This window comes from Folsomia candida, unplaced genomic scaffold (assembly GCF_002217175.1).
Source record: "Folsomia candida strain VU population unplaced genomic scaffold, ASM221717v1 Fcan01_Sc061, whole genome shotgun sequence".
Lineage (NCBI taxonomy): Eukaryota > Metazoa > Arthropoda > Collembola > Entomobryomorpha > Isotomidae > Folsomia > Folsomia candida.
The window spans coordinates 322,781-339,723 of record NW_019091253.1 but is presented as its reverse complement, the minus strand read 5'-3'; the positions used below and the strand labels follow the sequence as shown (position 1 = coordinate 339,723).

Genomic DNA, 16,943 nt, shown 5'->3' with positions numbered 1-16,943 from the left:
CATATTCATTTATATATAGCTCAGCTCACTCTTTGGATAAACTCTCAACAAATGACAGGCCAGACGGACTCGCATATGTATAACGACCCCATAAGCTGTGACTCGGGATAAGTATTAAACTCTCTGATTTACTTATCAAGTCATTCACAAATACATGTATTGGTAGAAAACAGACATGCAACGTACCTTGATTCAATCATGTATTAGATACATGGAATCTTCAGACCTGTATAATTTATTTTTATGCTTATAGGAACGTGATGATGTATGGTACATTGGTATGAGGTTAAGTGGACTGCTGGTACAGGATTAGAGGGCAATGGGCAGAGAGAAAATAATTAGTTGGTAGTTTATTAATCTAGAGTTTATAAAATAGCTTTTTATTGTTCGACATAACTGTGATCATGAAAAGACATGCCCGGAACAATTGTGATATTTTATTTTTAAAATGGAAATATATTTACGAAATTGAACTCAAAATATGAAGAGCTCCACAGCAAAATCAAGCAGCGCGTGTGACATCCATGTCTCCTTTCGCTCAGACGATTTCCCCTCCCCAAAGTTGTTAGAAGAAATAGGTCCAGAATCTCTTGAAACATTTCACAAGTCAGTATACATACATGCATATCTATATTTTTGCATAGTATGGCTATGGTAATAAAATATATTTTACAAAGCCATAGCCCAAATCAAACCACACCACACCGTTTTCATACTCTGGAAGACACGCTTTCAGTCAAGGTTGCTTGACAACTTTAGTAATAATTACATTGCATTATGATAAACTGTCAAGCAATCTTGGCTTTCAGTCGCATAATTTATTATATTCTTTGGCGTTGACAAAATAATTGATTTTAACTTTATATCAAAAAAAATGTTACACAAAATTATTATGAATTGACTATTGCATCCGATAAAAATATTTTCTTAATCACATCATATGATTCACACGATTATCTGAAACGGCACGTTTTTGTTAGTATTCCAATCAAATCATAAAGCTACTGTTTAAAGAGGCACTTGTTTTTAGAAATTTGCATAACACTTTGTCAACCTAGTAATTTGTTATATATGGAAATTATTTAAATGTTAAACAAATGTTGGGTAGTAGGAGGTGGGGGAACACTGCAATAAACAAACAAACGGACCGATTTAATTAGTAACTAATTATTTAGTGCCAAATCATGGGTTACATAAGGGCTAGACGTTTAGCTTACTTTAAGGATGGACCCTCATTTTGGGGAACTTGGGGTGGAAGGACTCCTGATTGTACTTGCATTGTGGGGGGTTGGATCACATCGACAGGAGGTGGAAATAATGCTGAAATGAAAATGGAGAATATTTATTGTTACAAATTGAGAATTTATGACAGGCCGTTGAGCTCACGATAATTTGCAGGATCTTGGGGATACTGTTGGAATTGAGTGGTCACATCATAACCGGGAGTACTAGTCATTGATGGACTTTCAGGATAAGGGGAATGCGGTGATGCGAACTGTATAGTTGCAGCGGAGGGAGGAGGAGGGATTGAGGAATGACTCATTTGTGTTGGTGATGGAAGCGGGGGTGGCGTGGTAGGCAAAGGTCTCGGACTTCTGCTCGGTGAAGGCGATGACTGTTGCTGCCTCCCTCCACTGCCAGGATATATTCTGGACGAGCTGGAGAAAAATAGTTGCTCTTGCACAAGTCTCCTGGCTTCGCGTTCCCTTCGAAGATCAATCCCCATCGAATAGTTCATCTGCTCCAGTTCGGCCAATTTCAGTTGCAACTCTTCTTTATTGTAGGATGGAATGTCATCGTGAGGTAGAGAAGCATCTTTTCCTTTGTAGACTTCTTCATGAAGTGACACGTTGTGACGAAGTGCGTTAGACAGTTTTAGTTGGAGAGTGTCCCGTTCTTCAAGAAGCTACAAGACATTTTAGGAATACAATGAGTAATTATCATAGAAATACGATTAATTTGAAATTAGTACTCAATTAATACCCGTGTAATTTCCACTGTTAGCTGCTCACACCTCTTGTCTCGATCATGGAGGGTATCCACCAACCTGATAATTTCATCTTGTAGCACCTTGGCTTTAATATTGCCGGTATCGCCGTCTTGAATGCTGCCATAAATTCGCTCCATTTCTCGTTGAATTTTTAAATTGTCAAGCTCCAACTGTCGCGTCCATCCCTTTAACATTAAGCTTTCCTCGAAACATTTTATCTCGGATATTTCTATTTCTGATATTTTTGATTGTAAAAGCTCAATTTTTCTTTCTAGAACGATCTTCTCTTGTTGCTCGGATTGGAGAAGGGATTGCAGGGAAGTGATTTGAGTGTCGATAGTGGCGTGTTGATTGTTTGGACTTAATTGAGGAGGTGGAATTTGCAGAGTTGCCGAGTCGACATAATCTCCTTGCGGAGGAAAGATGGGAAGAGTTTGCTGTTGCTCTTGTTGCAGATGTTGTTGTTTTTGCTGCATGTTTGGCGTAGGGGTTCGCATCCGTTGGTCAATCTGCAATTCTTGCATCTTTTCTAGTTCATCTTCCAACTGTTCATTCCTTTCCGCAAGATCGTCCGCGGATTTCTTTTGCACTGCGATTTCTTGTTGGAGAACTTGGATTTCTTGACTAAGGACAAGATTTTGTTGCCGTAGGGTAAAATTTTCCTGTGAATTATAAATGCCAAAAACATGTTATATATTTAAAAGCCAAATCAGACCGAACTTATCGTAAAATAGTAATACCTGTACATCCGGATTTGTTGCACCTAAATCAAAATATCCCTGATTCTGTAATTCACCACTTCTTGAATCTACATCTTGACCATCGTGACTAACACTACCAGCACCACCCTCCACAAAAGAAGAAGGATCTGCAACTCTACTCAGCGAAAGATTCTCCAACTCTTCCATTTTCCACTTTAAAGCTGAAACCTCCGTCTCGAGGGCACGTTTACTTCCAGATAAGCTCTGAACGGCACGATCCTGTTCCTCCTTCATCTCCGTGAGACGTTCCGTTCCCCTCTCGAGCAGATCAATCTTCTCAGTGAGACGTTTATTCTCAGTTTGAAGCTCGACCAACTGTTTTCCCTTTTCTTCAAGGAGGTCATCCTTCGCCTTCACTTGGGAAAAGAACTCATCCTCAAACGCAGAATCAAGAGAGAATTCCTTTTTAGTTTTGAAACCTTCGTTCTCCTTCACGACCGCGTCATATTTGTCCTTGAGTTGTTTGAAACGTTGAATCATTTTTCCGTTCTTGACCTTTAGCTCTTTAATTTCTTTCGAGGCGTTTTCCAACAAGTCGGCCGATGGAGGAGCGGATTGTTGCTCCGGAGTGGTGACATACGCAGTTGATGGGACAATTAGTGGTTCTTCGACTGCGACGAGACCTTGACCTTGTTGTTGATGTGGAGTTGATGTGGACGGCGTTGGCGGAATGAATATTTCCTTCGGAGGTTTAGCTCGTTCTTGTTGTAATTCCTGTCTCAGTTTTGAATTCTCATCTTCAAGTTCTTTAATTTTGTAGGTAAGGACTTCCAAGCTGGTCTTAAGTTCCGTGACTTCACCAAGTTGCAAATTGGCGTCATCAATGCTGATCTGTAACTCGGTGAAATTATATCAAATTATAGATGTTAACTTTGCTTGTGGTATCATATTCAAAGCCGTTGTAACATAATAGATAATAGAATCTCCAACGCCATGTATTAATAAATGCCAGGTTGCATTTTCCCGGAAACCGTCAGCTAAATAAAATACTTTACCTGTAATTCGGCGAGCTGGACTTCAAGATCGTAAATTCGCTGATCCCTTTGGCGTAGTTGCTCATCATGAGCTTCTTGAGAAAGACCATCAGTCGTAGTCGTCACAGCAACAGTATCGACTCTCCGAGGTGGCTCCTCTGGATAGGGCGGAACATCGGCTCCGAATGGATCCTGAGCATCACGTTCCTGTTGATACGGTGGTGGTGGTGGTCCCCACATGTTACGCTGTTGGTCATCGCTCCGTTGCAAGTTTCGAACTTCTTCCAATTCTGCGGCGAGTTCGATGACTTGGGTTTCAAGTTCTTTAATTCGCACCTGATTCACTTGTGATTCTAATAGTAGTTCAGCAGTAACGGCAGCATCAGTTTCGGTTTGAGCTGTGGTAGTGGTTGTGGTGGAAGAAGAGGACGGAGCAACACCGCTTTGCGGGGGTGGTAGTGATGACAAAATAGTGGCGAAAGGATCTTCATCATTTTGAGGCGGACCCCACAAACTTTGAGTTGATTGTACTGGGGGAGACTGTTGTACTTGTTGTTGAACTGCAGACCATTGTTGTGATACTTGCTGGTGTTGAATAGTTTTCAATTCTTCCAACTCTACAGACAATTGAGTCAACCGGTCCTTCTTGTCGTCAACTTCTTTCAGGAGTTCTTCCACCCGAGTTGATTGCTGTGCCGTGTACGCTTGTAGTTCTTCGAACTGTTGAGAAGTTAGATTTAATTCAGCTTCAAGATTGGAAATTCTTTCCCGACAATTGGTCAACTCATGCTTCAAATTCGAACTGGATGACAAATCAACTTGATGTTGTCGAACGTCTTTCAATTCCTCCTCCTTCTTTCTCAGTTGCTCTTGTAATGTAAGATTTTCACTAGCGACGAGAGCCAATTGATCATATGTTGCGTCCACGTCGTCAGAATACTTGACAAAATTAGCTTCCATTTCGAGACGATGTTTTTCCTCCGTTTCTTTAAGCTTTTCCTCCAATCTTAGCGTGTCTTCTGTCTTTTCAAATAGTGTATTTTCCACAGTTTCCAGTGTTTTGGATTTATCCTCGAGAATCTTGGACTTTTCTTCTAACGATGCGACAGTCTCTGCCAACTTTGCCCTAGTTTCAACGCAGATATCATCCGATTCTTTCAACCGGGTTGATACGACACTAATTTCATTTTCACAATCGTTTAACTGATCCATCAACGAGGATATTTTCAGTTTTAGTTCATTACTAGAGTGGGAATATTCAGACTGCAGAGTGTCTGCGTCTTGTCGTAAACGCTGGGCTTCAGTGTCCTTTGATTCTAGCGATTCTCTCAGTTGAATATATTCGTTTGTCATCCCAGTGAGTTTGGCACGGAGGGCGTCACCGTCCTGCGTGAGCTGTTCCACTTGAAGAATGAGGGAAGCCTTATCTTGCTCCAGGATGGAGAGCGTGGTATTAATTTGAACAAGTTTTTCTTCTCCTTCAGAAACTTGGGCACGAAGAGATGCTGTCAGAGTAGAAGCTTCAGTCTCAGAGTGGGAAAGTTGTTCCAATTGAGCAGATTTCTGTGTTAAATCGGCGTACATTTGGTTATAGTTTGACTCCATGTTGGAATAATGACCTCGGAATGAGTCCAGCTCGTTCTTGAGGGATTCTGCGTAGGCAGCATATTCGCCAAGTTGCTTCTTGAATGTTTCATTTTCCTCCCGAATAGGATCGGCTTCAAGTTTCGAGTTTTCCAGTTCCAAATTTAATGCCTGAATTTGCTGATTCTTGGCGGAAATGTCCTCCATTAATTGTTGTTCCATTAGTTTGAATTGTTTTTCTCTTTCTTCTAATTCTGCAGCGGCTGAGCTATTTTGCAAATCGACAGTTTGCATATTTCCTTCCATGTTTGAGCGAAGGGTTTCAATTTCCGTTTCATACGATGCCAATTGTGCACTCAGGGTTTCGATTTGCGTGACAAACTCGGATTCTTTCTTATCATATTTGGCTTTTAGTTTGTCGTACGAGACAGTTTTCTCGTTATAGTCAGTACGGAGGGTGCTCAAGTCTTGTTCTAGCTGAGTGATGGTGTCGTGCCTTTGATTCGAGTCAGAAATGTAAGAAGCTTTCATTACTTCGTAAGATTGTTCAGCACAGGAAGCTTTTTCACGGATGGATTCCAATTCTTCTTTCAGGGATGTGAGCTCCTCTTGGTCATGGTTCCGGACACCGTCGACCATGCTGTTATAAATATAAAATAATCTGCTTAAGGTATTGTAAATTTTATGTGTACTAATTATTTGTTTATGAATTAACATGACTTATCTTAATTTTGATATCTTTAATTCACATAATAGAATCTTACCTTTGATATTCCTGCACGAGTGCTTTCATCTCTTCGAATCTGAAAAGTAAGAATGAGTTTATTAAATGAGTTTTCCTGACTAGGAATTGCAAAATTAGTCCTCAATTTGACCAACCTTGATTCGGTGTCTGTCAATTTTCTCCTCAATTCCTCGATATGAACTTCCTTTTCGGCCAACGTGGCCACGCTTGCCGCTAATTGGACGTCCTTCGCAGTAATTTGTGAATTAATTTCGTCATCTTTCGTAGAAATTGATGTGCTCAATTCTTCAATGTTTTGTTGCAGGGATTGCTCCAATTCTGAACAAGTTTTCATGAGCTGTTCCACCTCGACGTTCTTTTGACTTAAAGCAGACGTAAATTCTCTGAGTTGGTCGTTCAATTGGCGAACTTCTTCTTCACGCTGAGATAATTCAATTTCGAGGCGGATGGTATCTTCTGCAGATGCTGGCGTACTTTCTTGCATGACTGCTGTCGCGCGTTGAGCTGGAGAAATAGAAAAATAGATTGGTTCATTTTAATAGTTTTGAAGATTATTAAATTATTTCTATAAGTAAAAAAGCAGCAGCAATTTATTCCTTTTCAAGACTAGACAAAATCCAGTCGGTTTGATACCCAATAAACCATCACCAGAAAAATATATACATAAGCAGCAAGTATTATAAATCCAATCCCATGAATTTCCTCGCCTCCACCAAACCACACAATATATAATGAATAACAATACAAGTTTTATACTAGACATTAATTACACTGCACCCGAATAGTAGAGTTACAAATATATATTTCCCTAACGTAGCCCCTCGCATTTAATTTATGTACGTTTATTGGATGAAATTAAGTCAAGTAGTGTTGAGCTTAATTTATTTACCTTGCTGCTCATCGGAACCTGGCATGGAGTCTTCCATTTGTAAAATTTGTAAGAGCAGATTACCTTTCTCCTCCTCTAGCTCAGCAACTTTATTCTCGAGACTGGTTATCTTTTCTTCGAACAATTTAACCTGATTAAAACAAATTGTTAGCAATTTTTCAGACACAAAAATAAGTGAAATAATCAAGGGAAATTGCATACATCAATTTCTGGAGGACATGGAGAGGAAGACGTGCTACTGGCTTTTGCATTTTCATCCCGTAAGGATTTCAATTTAATTTGAAACTGTCGCTTCATTTTTGCTAATTGTTCCGTAGATTTGGTCAACTGTTCTTCCAATTGAGTTATCTTAACTTCATAGGCTGCACTCTTTTCTTGGAATTCGGCCTCTAATTGTTCACGTTCTTGCTTTAATCGCCCAACGTCTTCTTCGACTAGGAAACCACTACCTTTTTCTTCTTCCAGAGTGGCTACTTGATGCTCCAGGTCGGTGATTCTGGTCTGTGACTGTAAAAGAAATGCGTTATCTAGTATTATCGATAATTTCGGTCAAATCTCACGCAAGATTATGCTTACCTCCCAACTGCCAACCCCATCACCAGAGGAGCTTTCCATCATAGATGTAAAGAAATTCACATGTCCCGAGTCGGGACTCTGCTGTTGCTGTTGATGAGACTGTTTCTGCTCGAATTGATTAATCTGATCAGCCGCCTTATCCAGGCACGATTTCAGTTCTTCTATTTGGTTTTGATAAGTTGCAATCGCAGAATCGTGTTCATTTTGCAGCGATTCCTTTTCTTGTTTTAATTGAGCGAGTTCCTCTTGAATCCAAAGATTATTTCCTTTTTCTTCCTCCAATTCAATATTGCGTTGCTCTAGGGCGTTGTATTTTGCTTGCAATTCAGACTAATTAAGAAATATATAATTTAATTAATCAAGTAAATACTAGAAGAATGCATATTTATTAACACTGTTAATTATTATGAACTCACGTCTACATTTCCTATTCCTTCTCCACTCGGGTGTGTACTTTCTCTTGCCGCTTTCAATTTCGCTTGGAACTGTTTCTTCATCTTGCTTAGTTGTTCCTTTGATTTTTCTAACGCAGTTTTGAGTTCTTCCACGTCTTTCTCCAACTTGTCTTGATTTTCTAAGCGTTTTTCATAATCGTCCATAGTTCGTTCAAAGTTCTGTTCATACTCGGCAAGTCGCTCGTTAAAGTCTTTTTCTGCTGTGGATTTCTCAGTTTTTAATTGAGACAATTCTTCACCAAGAAGAGAAACAGCAGATTCTTTCCCTGATTCAACTTCAATTATGCGACTATTTAGGGTAGAAATTTGTTGAAGGAGTTGGGCAATTTCTTCCGTGTTGTCCTCTGGAAGTGGAAGAGGAGGAATAATGATATTTGATTTTTCTAAAAGTTCAGATTTTAGTAGGTCGATTTCGTTTTCAAGAGTTGATTTTTCTGCAAGTTCAGATTTTAGGTGGTCGATTTCGTTTTCTAAAGTTGATTTTTCTGTTAGGAAGATTTCAGCCTGGAAGCATGACAATTAATTTCATTATTAATTACAATCATCAGCCAAACTTCTAACTAATTTGCCAAACGAACCTGTTGAGCTTGCTGATTTAATTTTTCCAGGGATTCGTTCAATTGTGTGCGCAAATCTTGCACAGTCGAACTCTGCAGAGGAGAAAGTTATGTAAATTCATTGATAATTCTTTAAAGTAAGAATTTCGTACCTCTGCAGCATCAGCTGCCGTCTCCTTAACCGATTTTAGCTTTAATGCAAATTGTTTCTTAATTTTGGTTAGTTTAGCTTCATAATCTTCTTTAGTTTTACTGACTGAAGTTTCTATTTGAATATGTAACTCGTTAATTGTCTTATTCAATTCGTCAGTCTTTTCAGAAAGAGTTTGCTCCAGTGTTCCCTTTTCTCCCACAACTTGGTCTAAATGTGCCTGAATTGCTACGTTTTCTTGAGTCAGCCGATCCCTGTCTTCCTTTAGCACTGAAAGTTTTTCTTCTAATTCTATATCTCTTGAAGTCTGCTCAACTCTGGATGCTTGGAGTAGCTTGTTGGTATCATCTAAGTCTTTTAGGCTAAAATTTATTTAGATATACGCATTTAATTCATGTAATTGGATTTTGACACATTTTGCATATGTACAGAACTGAGAAAATGAAAAATACCGTTGATTCTGTTGCTTAATTTCTGCATTCAGTCGATCCTTCTCAGTTTTCCAGTTATTTTGAGCAGTACCAAATTTTTTCTCCAATTCAAATAAGGTTTGTTGCGTTTTTGAAAGCTCAGTATCTCTGTCGGCTATGCTCTGCTGGTATTTGGCGACCATGCAGTTGACCGCATCATTTTTGGAATTTAGTAGTTTTTCTTTTTCACTTAAGGTATCCTGAAGTCAAAAATAGAAACACGATATAAAGCTGACTTCCAGGAAATGTTTTTTTAAGATTATTCACCTGGAGATCGATAACTTGCCGATCAAGCTCCAATACTTTTCCCTCGAGCCTTAAAATATTTTGATCTCGTTCGCGTAATTGTTGACAAACCTCCATCATTCTGGGGTGATTTTCCTGAAAAGAATAATCATTTTTATTCAAATTGCAACCTTGTTGGTTTTACTGCTTCTTTCATCTTACAAGTCGATGAGTGACCAAGCTCAGGTCTCGATCTCCAGCCCGTTCACTTCGAAAACTTTGCAGGAGCTGTTCAACATCATCAGTGTAGGAGGCTGGAGAAATAGAACCTTCTTCACCACCCTCCCATTCTTCCGGATCGCCTCCGATTTCTTCAAACCCTTCGACGTCTGGGTCCTTCTCGGTTGCAACCTTTGATTTTCTTTTAGATTTTCTTCTTTTCCTGAGAAAAAAGTAAACAGCAAACGATGACAAGTTTTGTCATGAGACTTGAGACTGACAATGTTATAAATTTACTTGTCTTCCTGCATCATGCGCTTCATCTCCATAAATCGTCCTTTGGCACTTAAAACGCTGTCTTCACCAGGCGGACTTCCGATGGGGGAGGTGAACTCTGGACTGTTGATCCCTCCGCCACGTGCTGTTAACTTTTGGAGCCGCCCACGCAGCTGCGTTTAAGATAGCAAATAATTAAATTTATGTTTAAAAACTTTAACTACCTTTAATAAGAAGGAATAACTTGGTGTTTACCTCAGTTGCGTCGTCATCATCATCTGACGACGGAATTTCTTGAAGATCGTCCCGATCCATGGTTGATTGATTTTAACTAGGAATATTGGTTGTCCAGAGTGGATTATCCAAACCAAACACCAAATTATGATAGCACCTATGTTTCAACCTGGGAAACACACAAATTTCAGCACTATTGAGTTAATAGTATTGACAAAAAATAATCATTTGATGATCAACTTTTGATCATTAATAAATCAAATATAAGATTATTATTTGATCTAAAAGAAAATTATACCAAAATATTCTACAGCAATTAATTAATTAATCGTTGTTGAAATTATTTGCTTACCTCTACAACTCAAGACAACCCGGAAATAGAACATAATGCTACAAAAGTAAAAACCAAACAAAAATCACTCACAATCCGGAATATTTATTTTGCGAGAATCATTTTCTTTCTTTGTTCTGTAATTAATTCTACTTCATTTAACTTTAGCCACGTAATAAGTTAATTGTGGCATTGAATAACATCTGCCAATTGTAATTTGCCAAAATACTAAGCAAGTAAGTTGTGAATTGTTGAGAAAGTTTAGTTTAGTGCTCACTTTTGCAAGGTTGGAGCAGCCAGTGCCGGCTGACGTGTCACTTTCCTACTACTACATAAATCCAACTTGCTTGTTTCTCATGCCATTTATATGCAAAACTGTTGTCGCAAATTATTTTGCAGTATAAATCGTTTCAATTTTATTAACTCATGCATATCTCTACATACATTCATTCACACATTCTACAATAGAAACATAATGACATGAACAAAATTTGGAAAAATCACAAGACGTTCATATATACGAAATTAATCTAAAATCTAATTTTATACATAAGTGGGTAAGATCTTGGCTTAAGATAAGTATAGTCGATGGTAATCATTAGCTCCAAAAGCGGCATTACATCTCGGGCACTTCCTCTGCCTCGTTTCGTACCTTGTTCTCAAACAATCGAAACAAAATACGTGGAAACACTTTGTCAGAACGGCATCCTTACGACGAACTTTGCAAGACGGACAGGTCAACATGTCTTTGTACTCTTGAATCTCTGCGATGACAACTTCATCCGTGTTGCCACTCATTTCAATCTTCTTGAGTCGTTCTAGTAAAAAAAAAAAATAAAAATGCATGAAAAGGTTCAATGAACTTTCGCCGGCTCAAGCCCCACTCCTTTACTCACTCCTTTCCTCACACCACCACACTTAATACAATTAATTAATACATTATCTGCTTTGATTAACAATGGATTTAGTTAAACTGGTCGATAACGCAGTTCCAGAACACAGACGAGGTATTTATTTCCGGAAACCACCAGTTCCCGATTTCTGTAAATCAACAGCCCGTTTATCATCGAGCCATCGCGGAAATAAGGATGCAGGTAAAATGGCACGATGCCTACACATATCTACTAGGTAGAAATATAAAGTCAGATTGAATAATCACTTAATTAAATAGATCTGATGAAGCGTGCCTTTTACGGGTTGGTGAGAGATATTCCATCAACAACAGAAGCGATTGACTTGCTGTACAATAATATTGAAGAAATGTCGGATGATGATGAGCCATCACCACTCCCACCGTTCGATTTAGTCCCATTAACTAGACGAGAAAGATGTCAAGCGTTGGAAGTCATTTGGGCGTATGGAGACGAAGGAGTTGAAATCGAGGGGACCAAATGGAAGTTTTTGTGGAAACCAGCAGTTGCTAAAGGTTGGGGACAAGGTGTAGGACGCGCGTGGGACTTACTATTTGTTAGGTATTCGGATACTAGTGCTTCTGATAGAGTCATGTGCACATACAACGGTAATACAAAAACTTGAGTGGATTCGGTTTAAATACATAGTGAAAAATTATATATTTGTTCTGCAGATTGTTATTGTACCACGGGAACTAACAGCCAGGATGAGCAACCAAAATGTCTTGAACATCTGGGTTTAAATCTTGGATTTTGTGTAATGAAGTTTGAAGGAAAAGTCAACAACTCGGTGGTGTCTGTTGGGCACACCCTAAAGTCCTTCAAGTATGAAAATGACAGGAAGAAAATTCAGAATTTCGAAACAACAATAACGTTTTCACCCAGGGATTACCTACCGGCAGGTGTAGAAGATAATCTAGCGAGAGAATTCTTTGGGATTGCTGAAGAAGCGGAGACTCGTTTGGCCATTTTACAGACTGTTAGTCTACTCCAAATGTTGGCAAAGCCAGAGGTCAAATGTTCCACAGCGTCAGTATCCTTTGCGAATGCAAGGGAACGTGAGATACTTGAAGAAATGAGAAAAATTGGCCTTGAACTCAGAATCACCTCAATTTGCAATCGAAAATCGTTTTACGAAAATGAACCGTTCCCTTACGGACGACGTGCAGAGGAAGGCGAAAACCTCACATCATTAATTGATAAAGAACATGGTGCCTTGTACATAGCATGTGATCATCAAATTTGGTACGGGGGACAAACGAAGAATATAAATGGAATGTATGCGTTACATACACAAAATGATACAGTGAATAGCTACCAACAGACGTATGGGAAGGTATCAAAAATACCACTGGCTTCGGTGCCCAAGAATCAACTTTTCAAATTTGAAGCACATCTTCACATCTCACTCTTCATTGCATCTCTCCTCCGACTGAAGAACCCATTCCGTGCAAACTTAGCCAAATTTCATCCGTACTGCTTGAATAAGATGACCATGACGAAGCATTTCGACGAACACTCTTGGAGACTTATCCAGCAATTTTTGCTTCGAGAATTTGCAGTTGGTGTAGAGTTGGTGGATATCTCATAATCGAGTAATTTTAAACTTTTAAGATTGCTATACTTGTAAATTTACCACATTTAATTTGCCACCTGAGTACCTTTTTAATGTCGTTACTATTTTTTAACAAATCGTTCATCATTAAACCTCATACTTATTAGTCATAATCACTCCAATCCACGACTAAATTATTCTAATTGTATAACTTCCACCAACTACTTACCGAGTCGGCTCATCAAGATGGACAATTCTTCAGAGTAGCGTTTGCTCTTGAACGCTTCTGCAGCCAGGGCTGACGTCTTTTCGGCGACGAGCTGTTGTGCTTCTTTCATTTGGGAGTGGTATTTTTCCAAGTGAAGCTTTAAATCAGCGGCAGATTGGGCAGATTCGATAGCTTTTCGCTTATTGAGTTCCATTGCTTGTTGACGAACCCTAGATTAGAATTATAAGAGAATTATAATCCATTTGTTTTTTTATATATCAAAATCTAGTTATATTGCAGAGAATATTACATGGCTTCTTTTTCCATGATGGCAATTGTCCCGACGAGTTGCTGCTCGATTTCTTCAAGTTTTCGAATCACGGTAGTTTTATGTTGAAGATGTTCCATTAGGATTTGGTTATTTTTCTGTTGTGCTTCCTTCTCCTCTTTGAGGAGTTCTTGGACTCTATAAATAGGTAATTAGAAATTTAATTTGAGCTATAATTTCTGCAGAAAAATAAATATGCTGAATTTAAAAAAAACTACCTGTTGGCTTTAATGCGATCGGACATGAGTTTAAAATTAGCATTTTCCTTCTCTCTTAATTGTTGAATTAGTCTAGAGTTCTGTTCCTGCATGTCTTCAAAAGCTTGTCCAGTGACGTCCATCTCGTTCAAGAGGGCTTCCTCTTCTTGTTTCTGAATTTAAACAATAACACAATTAAAATATGTACATATTTCAATATTGAGAGAAAAAAATGACCATGTTATTATGGTCAAACCTGGGCAGCAATCTGTCTTCTTAGAGCCGAAGTACGTTCCTCTAAAACTTTCATCTTTGCCGACAAATCTTCCTCGGCTACTTTCTTCTTCTCCTCTTTCTTCTGATTTTCTTGCATCTTTTTAAATTCGAGCTTCATTTCTTCCAGTTCCATTCTCGCCTTTCTCTCATTCACCATTAGGTCGACGCGGTCCGTCTGTTCCTTATTTTGTCCTTTGTACATGTCAAGAAGCAATTTCATTTCTTTCGACTCGGAAAGACATTTCTTGAGTTGAGATTTATTCTCGTTAATTTGGGCTTGCTCCGCTTCTGAGATCTTTTTTGGTGGTGGGGCTGGAGTGGCAAATGTAACGGCAGCAGATGCGGCTGAAGGGGATGGAGTGGTCGGTGTGGTAGGTTCAACCTTTGGGGTTTTACTCCCGCTGGCGGATGGCTCTGTTTTGACAGGGGTCGTGGGGGTGATTTCTGATTTGATTTCAGCACTTGCAGTCGATTTAGATGTTCCAGGTTCACTCTTAATTCTTAAGAGTTCTTCCTGTGCTGCTGCAGAGGTGCCCGGAATTGGCGAAGTCGTCCTTTCGGAAGAAATAGTCGTCTCCTCATCTTTGGGCTCCTGTTTCACTTTTAAAGCCTCTTTTACAGCATCTTTCACATCTTGGAGAAGAATTTCTTGTTTTTCAACTGTTACTGCAGAACTAGTTGCAGATGCGACTGCCGCAGCCACGGCAGATGCTGAAATTGGCCCCCCGTCCTGTTTGACTTCCTGCTTAACTACATGACGGCTTTGACTACTTCCACCACCAGCAATCATCTCTTTCTTCTGTTGATGAAGTTTCTCTACTTTTTGAATAAGTTCAACATTATGTTTCTTCGTAACCGCGTTATCATTCCCGATCTGAGTACATTTCGTCCTAAATCTTTGCGCTTCAAGTTTAATTTGTTGATTATGCTGCTGTAAAGTTGTAATCAAATTGCGCATTTCCCTATGAACAGGAGCAACTGAAACAAATTTTTAATTTGACTACATAAGATACCTTTCAACAATGATTTAAAGAAACAATAAAGCGTAATCAAATCAATACCTTGTTCATTTGCGGCTGCATTTTTCTCAAACTCTAGTCTTAACATTTCGTACTCTTTCTTCAACTGGGTAAGCATATCTTCGAAGAAAAAAATAATCAGGGAATTAGTATCAAATTAGTATCATTGATTGTTATTGATTTTGTTTTGTAATTGTTTTAACGTATGTCAAGTACTCGTATTTTTTCAAATGAATTAAATAAATGTCTTCATTACCTTCGAGAGATGTCATGTCGGATTGTAATATTTTCTGGACGTTGACTTCCTCCTGTTCCATTTCTTTTGTTTGCGTCAATTGAGCAGAATTAACAGAGTACAAATTCTTTTTGACGTCTGTGATAATCTGACGTAACATTAAAGATTCGTGATAAATAACGGAGAATTTTGATTGCAAACATTTATATTCAGTCGTCTCCATCACAGTGGATTCGGGAATGTTGTGAATCTCTTTGTTCAATCTGGAAAACAATCCAGTCATGTTTTAGGGTTACTTTTGATTTAATAATTAATGTGGATGGATACGTACCTATCAATCTCGTGCAACGTGTGAATATGTTGCTGTTTCAAAAGTTCTAATTCCTTTCTCCTCTCTTCAGCTAAATCGGTGAGCTCTTCCTGTTCCTTTTGCAGACAGGCAATTTCACTGGAAGTGAGCATGTCTTTGTTGGTAGTGGTTGGAATATCCGTCCCTTCATCTTTGCCTAGCATGTCTTCCACCTCTTTCACTTTATCTTTCCATGTCAGGAGCAGGTCTGCCTTCTTTTTGCAATCTGGACGCAAAAATGCAGAAAAATTAATACTTGTTTACCAAGAATTAAACAATTTAAATCTGATTTTCAACTCACCAGCATTTAAATCTTGAAACTCATATTCCAGATCTGACACGCGATTCTTCATCTCATCAGTCTCGGTCTCCTCGCCCATCAATTTCTCTGCAAGTTCCTTCATCTGGAGTGACATTGTTCTGAATTTAGTGTGCAGTGACGTATTTGATAACTGCATTTGCTTATTTTTTTCTAAAAATTGGATATATTCCTGCTTAATTTTCTCATCCAGTTGTGCAATTGGTGCTGGCGTGTCCGCATCAACGTCCGCTTTGAGAATAGCGGAAATCTTTTCACTTCGCTGGAATAATCGGTCGAAAGCTTGCACCATCTTCGTAACAGCTCGAGTAGAGACTTGTACTTTTTTCGCCAGTTTTTCATCCAATTCGTTCTTGTCATATTTCGCCATTTCAGAGAGAAATGAAGTTGTGGCTGTAAGGAATGAAAACAAGAGAGAGGATTAAAAAGTTATTTTAATCAAGTCCAAGATTATTATAACAAATTAACACGTACCGGCATTTTCATTGTTGGACTCAATCTCATCACTCGTCTCTGTGTCGAAACGTTGCAGCATAATACGGATGTCTTCATTCAACTGATTCCAGTATCGATTCACAACATTAAGAACAGCGTCGTCTTGTGTTTGTCGTTTTTCTAATTGTTCAATTCGAAGGCGAAGTTCGTTTTCCTCTTTAGTTCGAGCTTCAAGACGTTCGCGAATTTTGGCGATTTGAAATTTTGCAATAATTGCGTCCATGTCTTCAAGGGTGGACACGGAGACGAGACGTTTGGGTTCAAACATGATTTTGTGAATTTTTCTGGGGGGTGGACCCTCATCACTGTCACCAGATGTTTTTCGCGTACTTGCAGCAGCAGCAGCAGCGGAAGTTGACGTCCCAGGTGTACTGGCCGACGCCATTGCTACTCTTCGAAAAGATTATGACATAAGGTAACAATAAGTAAATTAAATTAATCACTTTGCAAATTTAACAAACTGCTTAACCAATGCAATCTTCAATGTTTACCGGAATTCGAGTTTTCCACTTGAAAGGAGGCAAACTGAGAACTTTATCAATCTCAAGTTCTTATGATCTGGTTCTTATGAAATCGCTTATTTTGTAATCGCTTACAAATAATCTTTGTAGAAT

The 16,943-nt window shown here is 38.9% G+C and overlaps 2 protein-coding genes and 1 long non-coding RNA gene across 5 annotated transcripts; 1 reads left to right on the top strand and 2 right to left on the bottom strand.

Moving 5' to 3' along the window:
* Window positions 1–359: 359 nt before the first annotated feature.
* LOC110862576 (protein lava lamp) lies at window positions 360–10,697 on the bottom strand. Of its 3 annotated transcripts, none has more exons than XM_022111794.2 (20): window positions 10,459–10,697; window positions 10,128–10,275; window positions 9,894–10,045; window positions 9,600–9,819; window positions 9,420–9,533; window positions 9,135–9,352; window positions 8,684–9,044; window positions 8,553–8,624; window positions 7,936–8,478; window positions 7,520–7,849; window positions 7,145–7,450; window positions 6,944–7,073; window positions 6,189–6,558; window positions 6,074–6,112; window positions 3,747–5,949; window positions 2,731–3,582; window positions 1,984–2,652; window positions 1,387–1,906; window positions 1,218–1,320; window positions 360–1,125 (listed from the first exon to the last, which is right to left on the bottom strand). In XM_022111794.2, the coding sequence occupies exons 2-20, from the start codon at window positions 10,185–10,187 to the stop codon at window positions 1,083–1,085; spliced, it is 7,305 nt and encodes a 2,434-aa protein (XP_021967486.1). In that variant the 5' UTR covers window positions 10,188–10,275; window positions 10,459–10,697; the 3' UTR covers window positions 360–1,082. The 3 variants fall into 3 exon arrangements, with proteins under 3 accessions (XP_021967486.1, XP_035701567.1, XP_035701568.1); XM_035845674.1 differs by having other exon boundaries at window positions 360–589; XM_035845675.1 differs by having other exon boundaries at window positions 360–589; window positions 7,007–7,073.
* On the top strand, window positions 10,541–11,740 carry LOC110862579. The gene is made up of 3 exons (XR_002549195.2): window positions 10,541–10,673; window positions 11,406–11,531; window positions 11,609–11,740. It is a non-coding gene; the product is annotated as an uncharacterized LOC110862579 (long non-coding RNA).
* LOC110862578 (E3 ubiquitin-protein ligase Bre1) lies at window positions 10,829–16,814 on the bottom strand. Its single transcript, XM_022111797.2, has 10 exons — window positions 16,309–16,814; window positions 15,817–16,227; window positions 15,498–15,741; window positions 15,188–15,429; window positions 14,974–15,051; window positions 13,893–14,890; window positions 13,658–13,809; window positions 13,422–13,577; window positions 13,133–13,341; window positions 10,829–11,255 (listed from the first exon to the last, which is right to left on the bottom strand). The coding sequence occupies exons 1-10, from the start codon at window positions 16,712–16,714 to the stop codon at window positions 11,008–11,010; spliced, it is 3,144 nt and encodes a 1,047-aa protein (XP_021967489.1). The 5' UTR covers window positions 16,715–16,814; the 3' UTR covers window positions 10,829–11,007.
* Between the last annotated feature and the right edge of the window lie 129 nt (window positions 16,815–16,943).

What these genes read in the sequence shown, in the direction of transcription:
- LOC110862576 (XM_035845674.1), bottom strand. Translation starts at nt 10,187, where the DNA reads ATGGATCGGGACGATCTTCAAGAAATTCCGTCGTCAGATGATGATGAC. An exon ending in TTGACAGACACCGAATCAAG is followed by an intron (nt 6,113 to 6,188) that starts GTTGGTCAAATT and finishes CTTACTTTTCAG; the next exon opens with ATTCGAAGAGATGAAAGCAC. An exon ending in CAACAAATCCGGATGTACAG is followed by an intron (nt 2,653 to 2,730) that starts GTATTACTATTT and finishes TATAATTCACAG; the next exon opens with GAAAATTTTACCCTACGGCA.
- LOC110862578 (XM_022111797.2), bottom strand. Translation starts at nt 16,714, where the DNA reads ATGGCGTCGGCCAGTACACCTGGGACGTCAACTTCCGCTGCTGCTGCT. An exon ending in GTTTCAAGATTTAAATGCTG is followed by an intron (nt 15,742 to 15,816) that starts GTGAGTTGAAAA and finishes TTTTGCGTCCAG; the next exon opens with ATTGCAAAAAGAAGGCAGAC. An exon ending in CATCTTGATGAGCCGACTCG is followed by an intron (nt 11,256 to 13,132) that starts GTAAGTAGTTGG and finishes TTTTTTTACTAG; the next exon opens with AACGACTCAAGAAGATTGAA.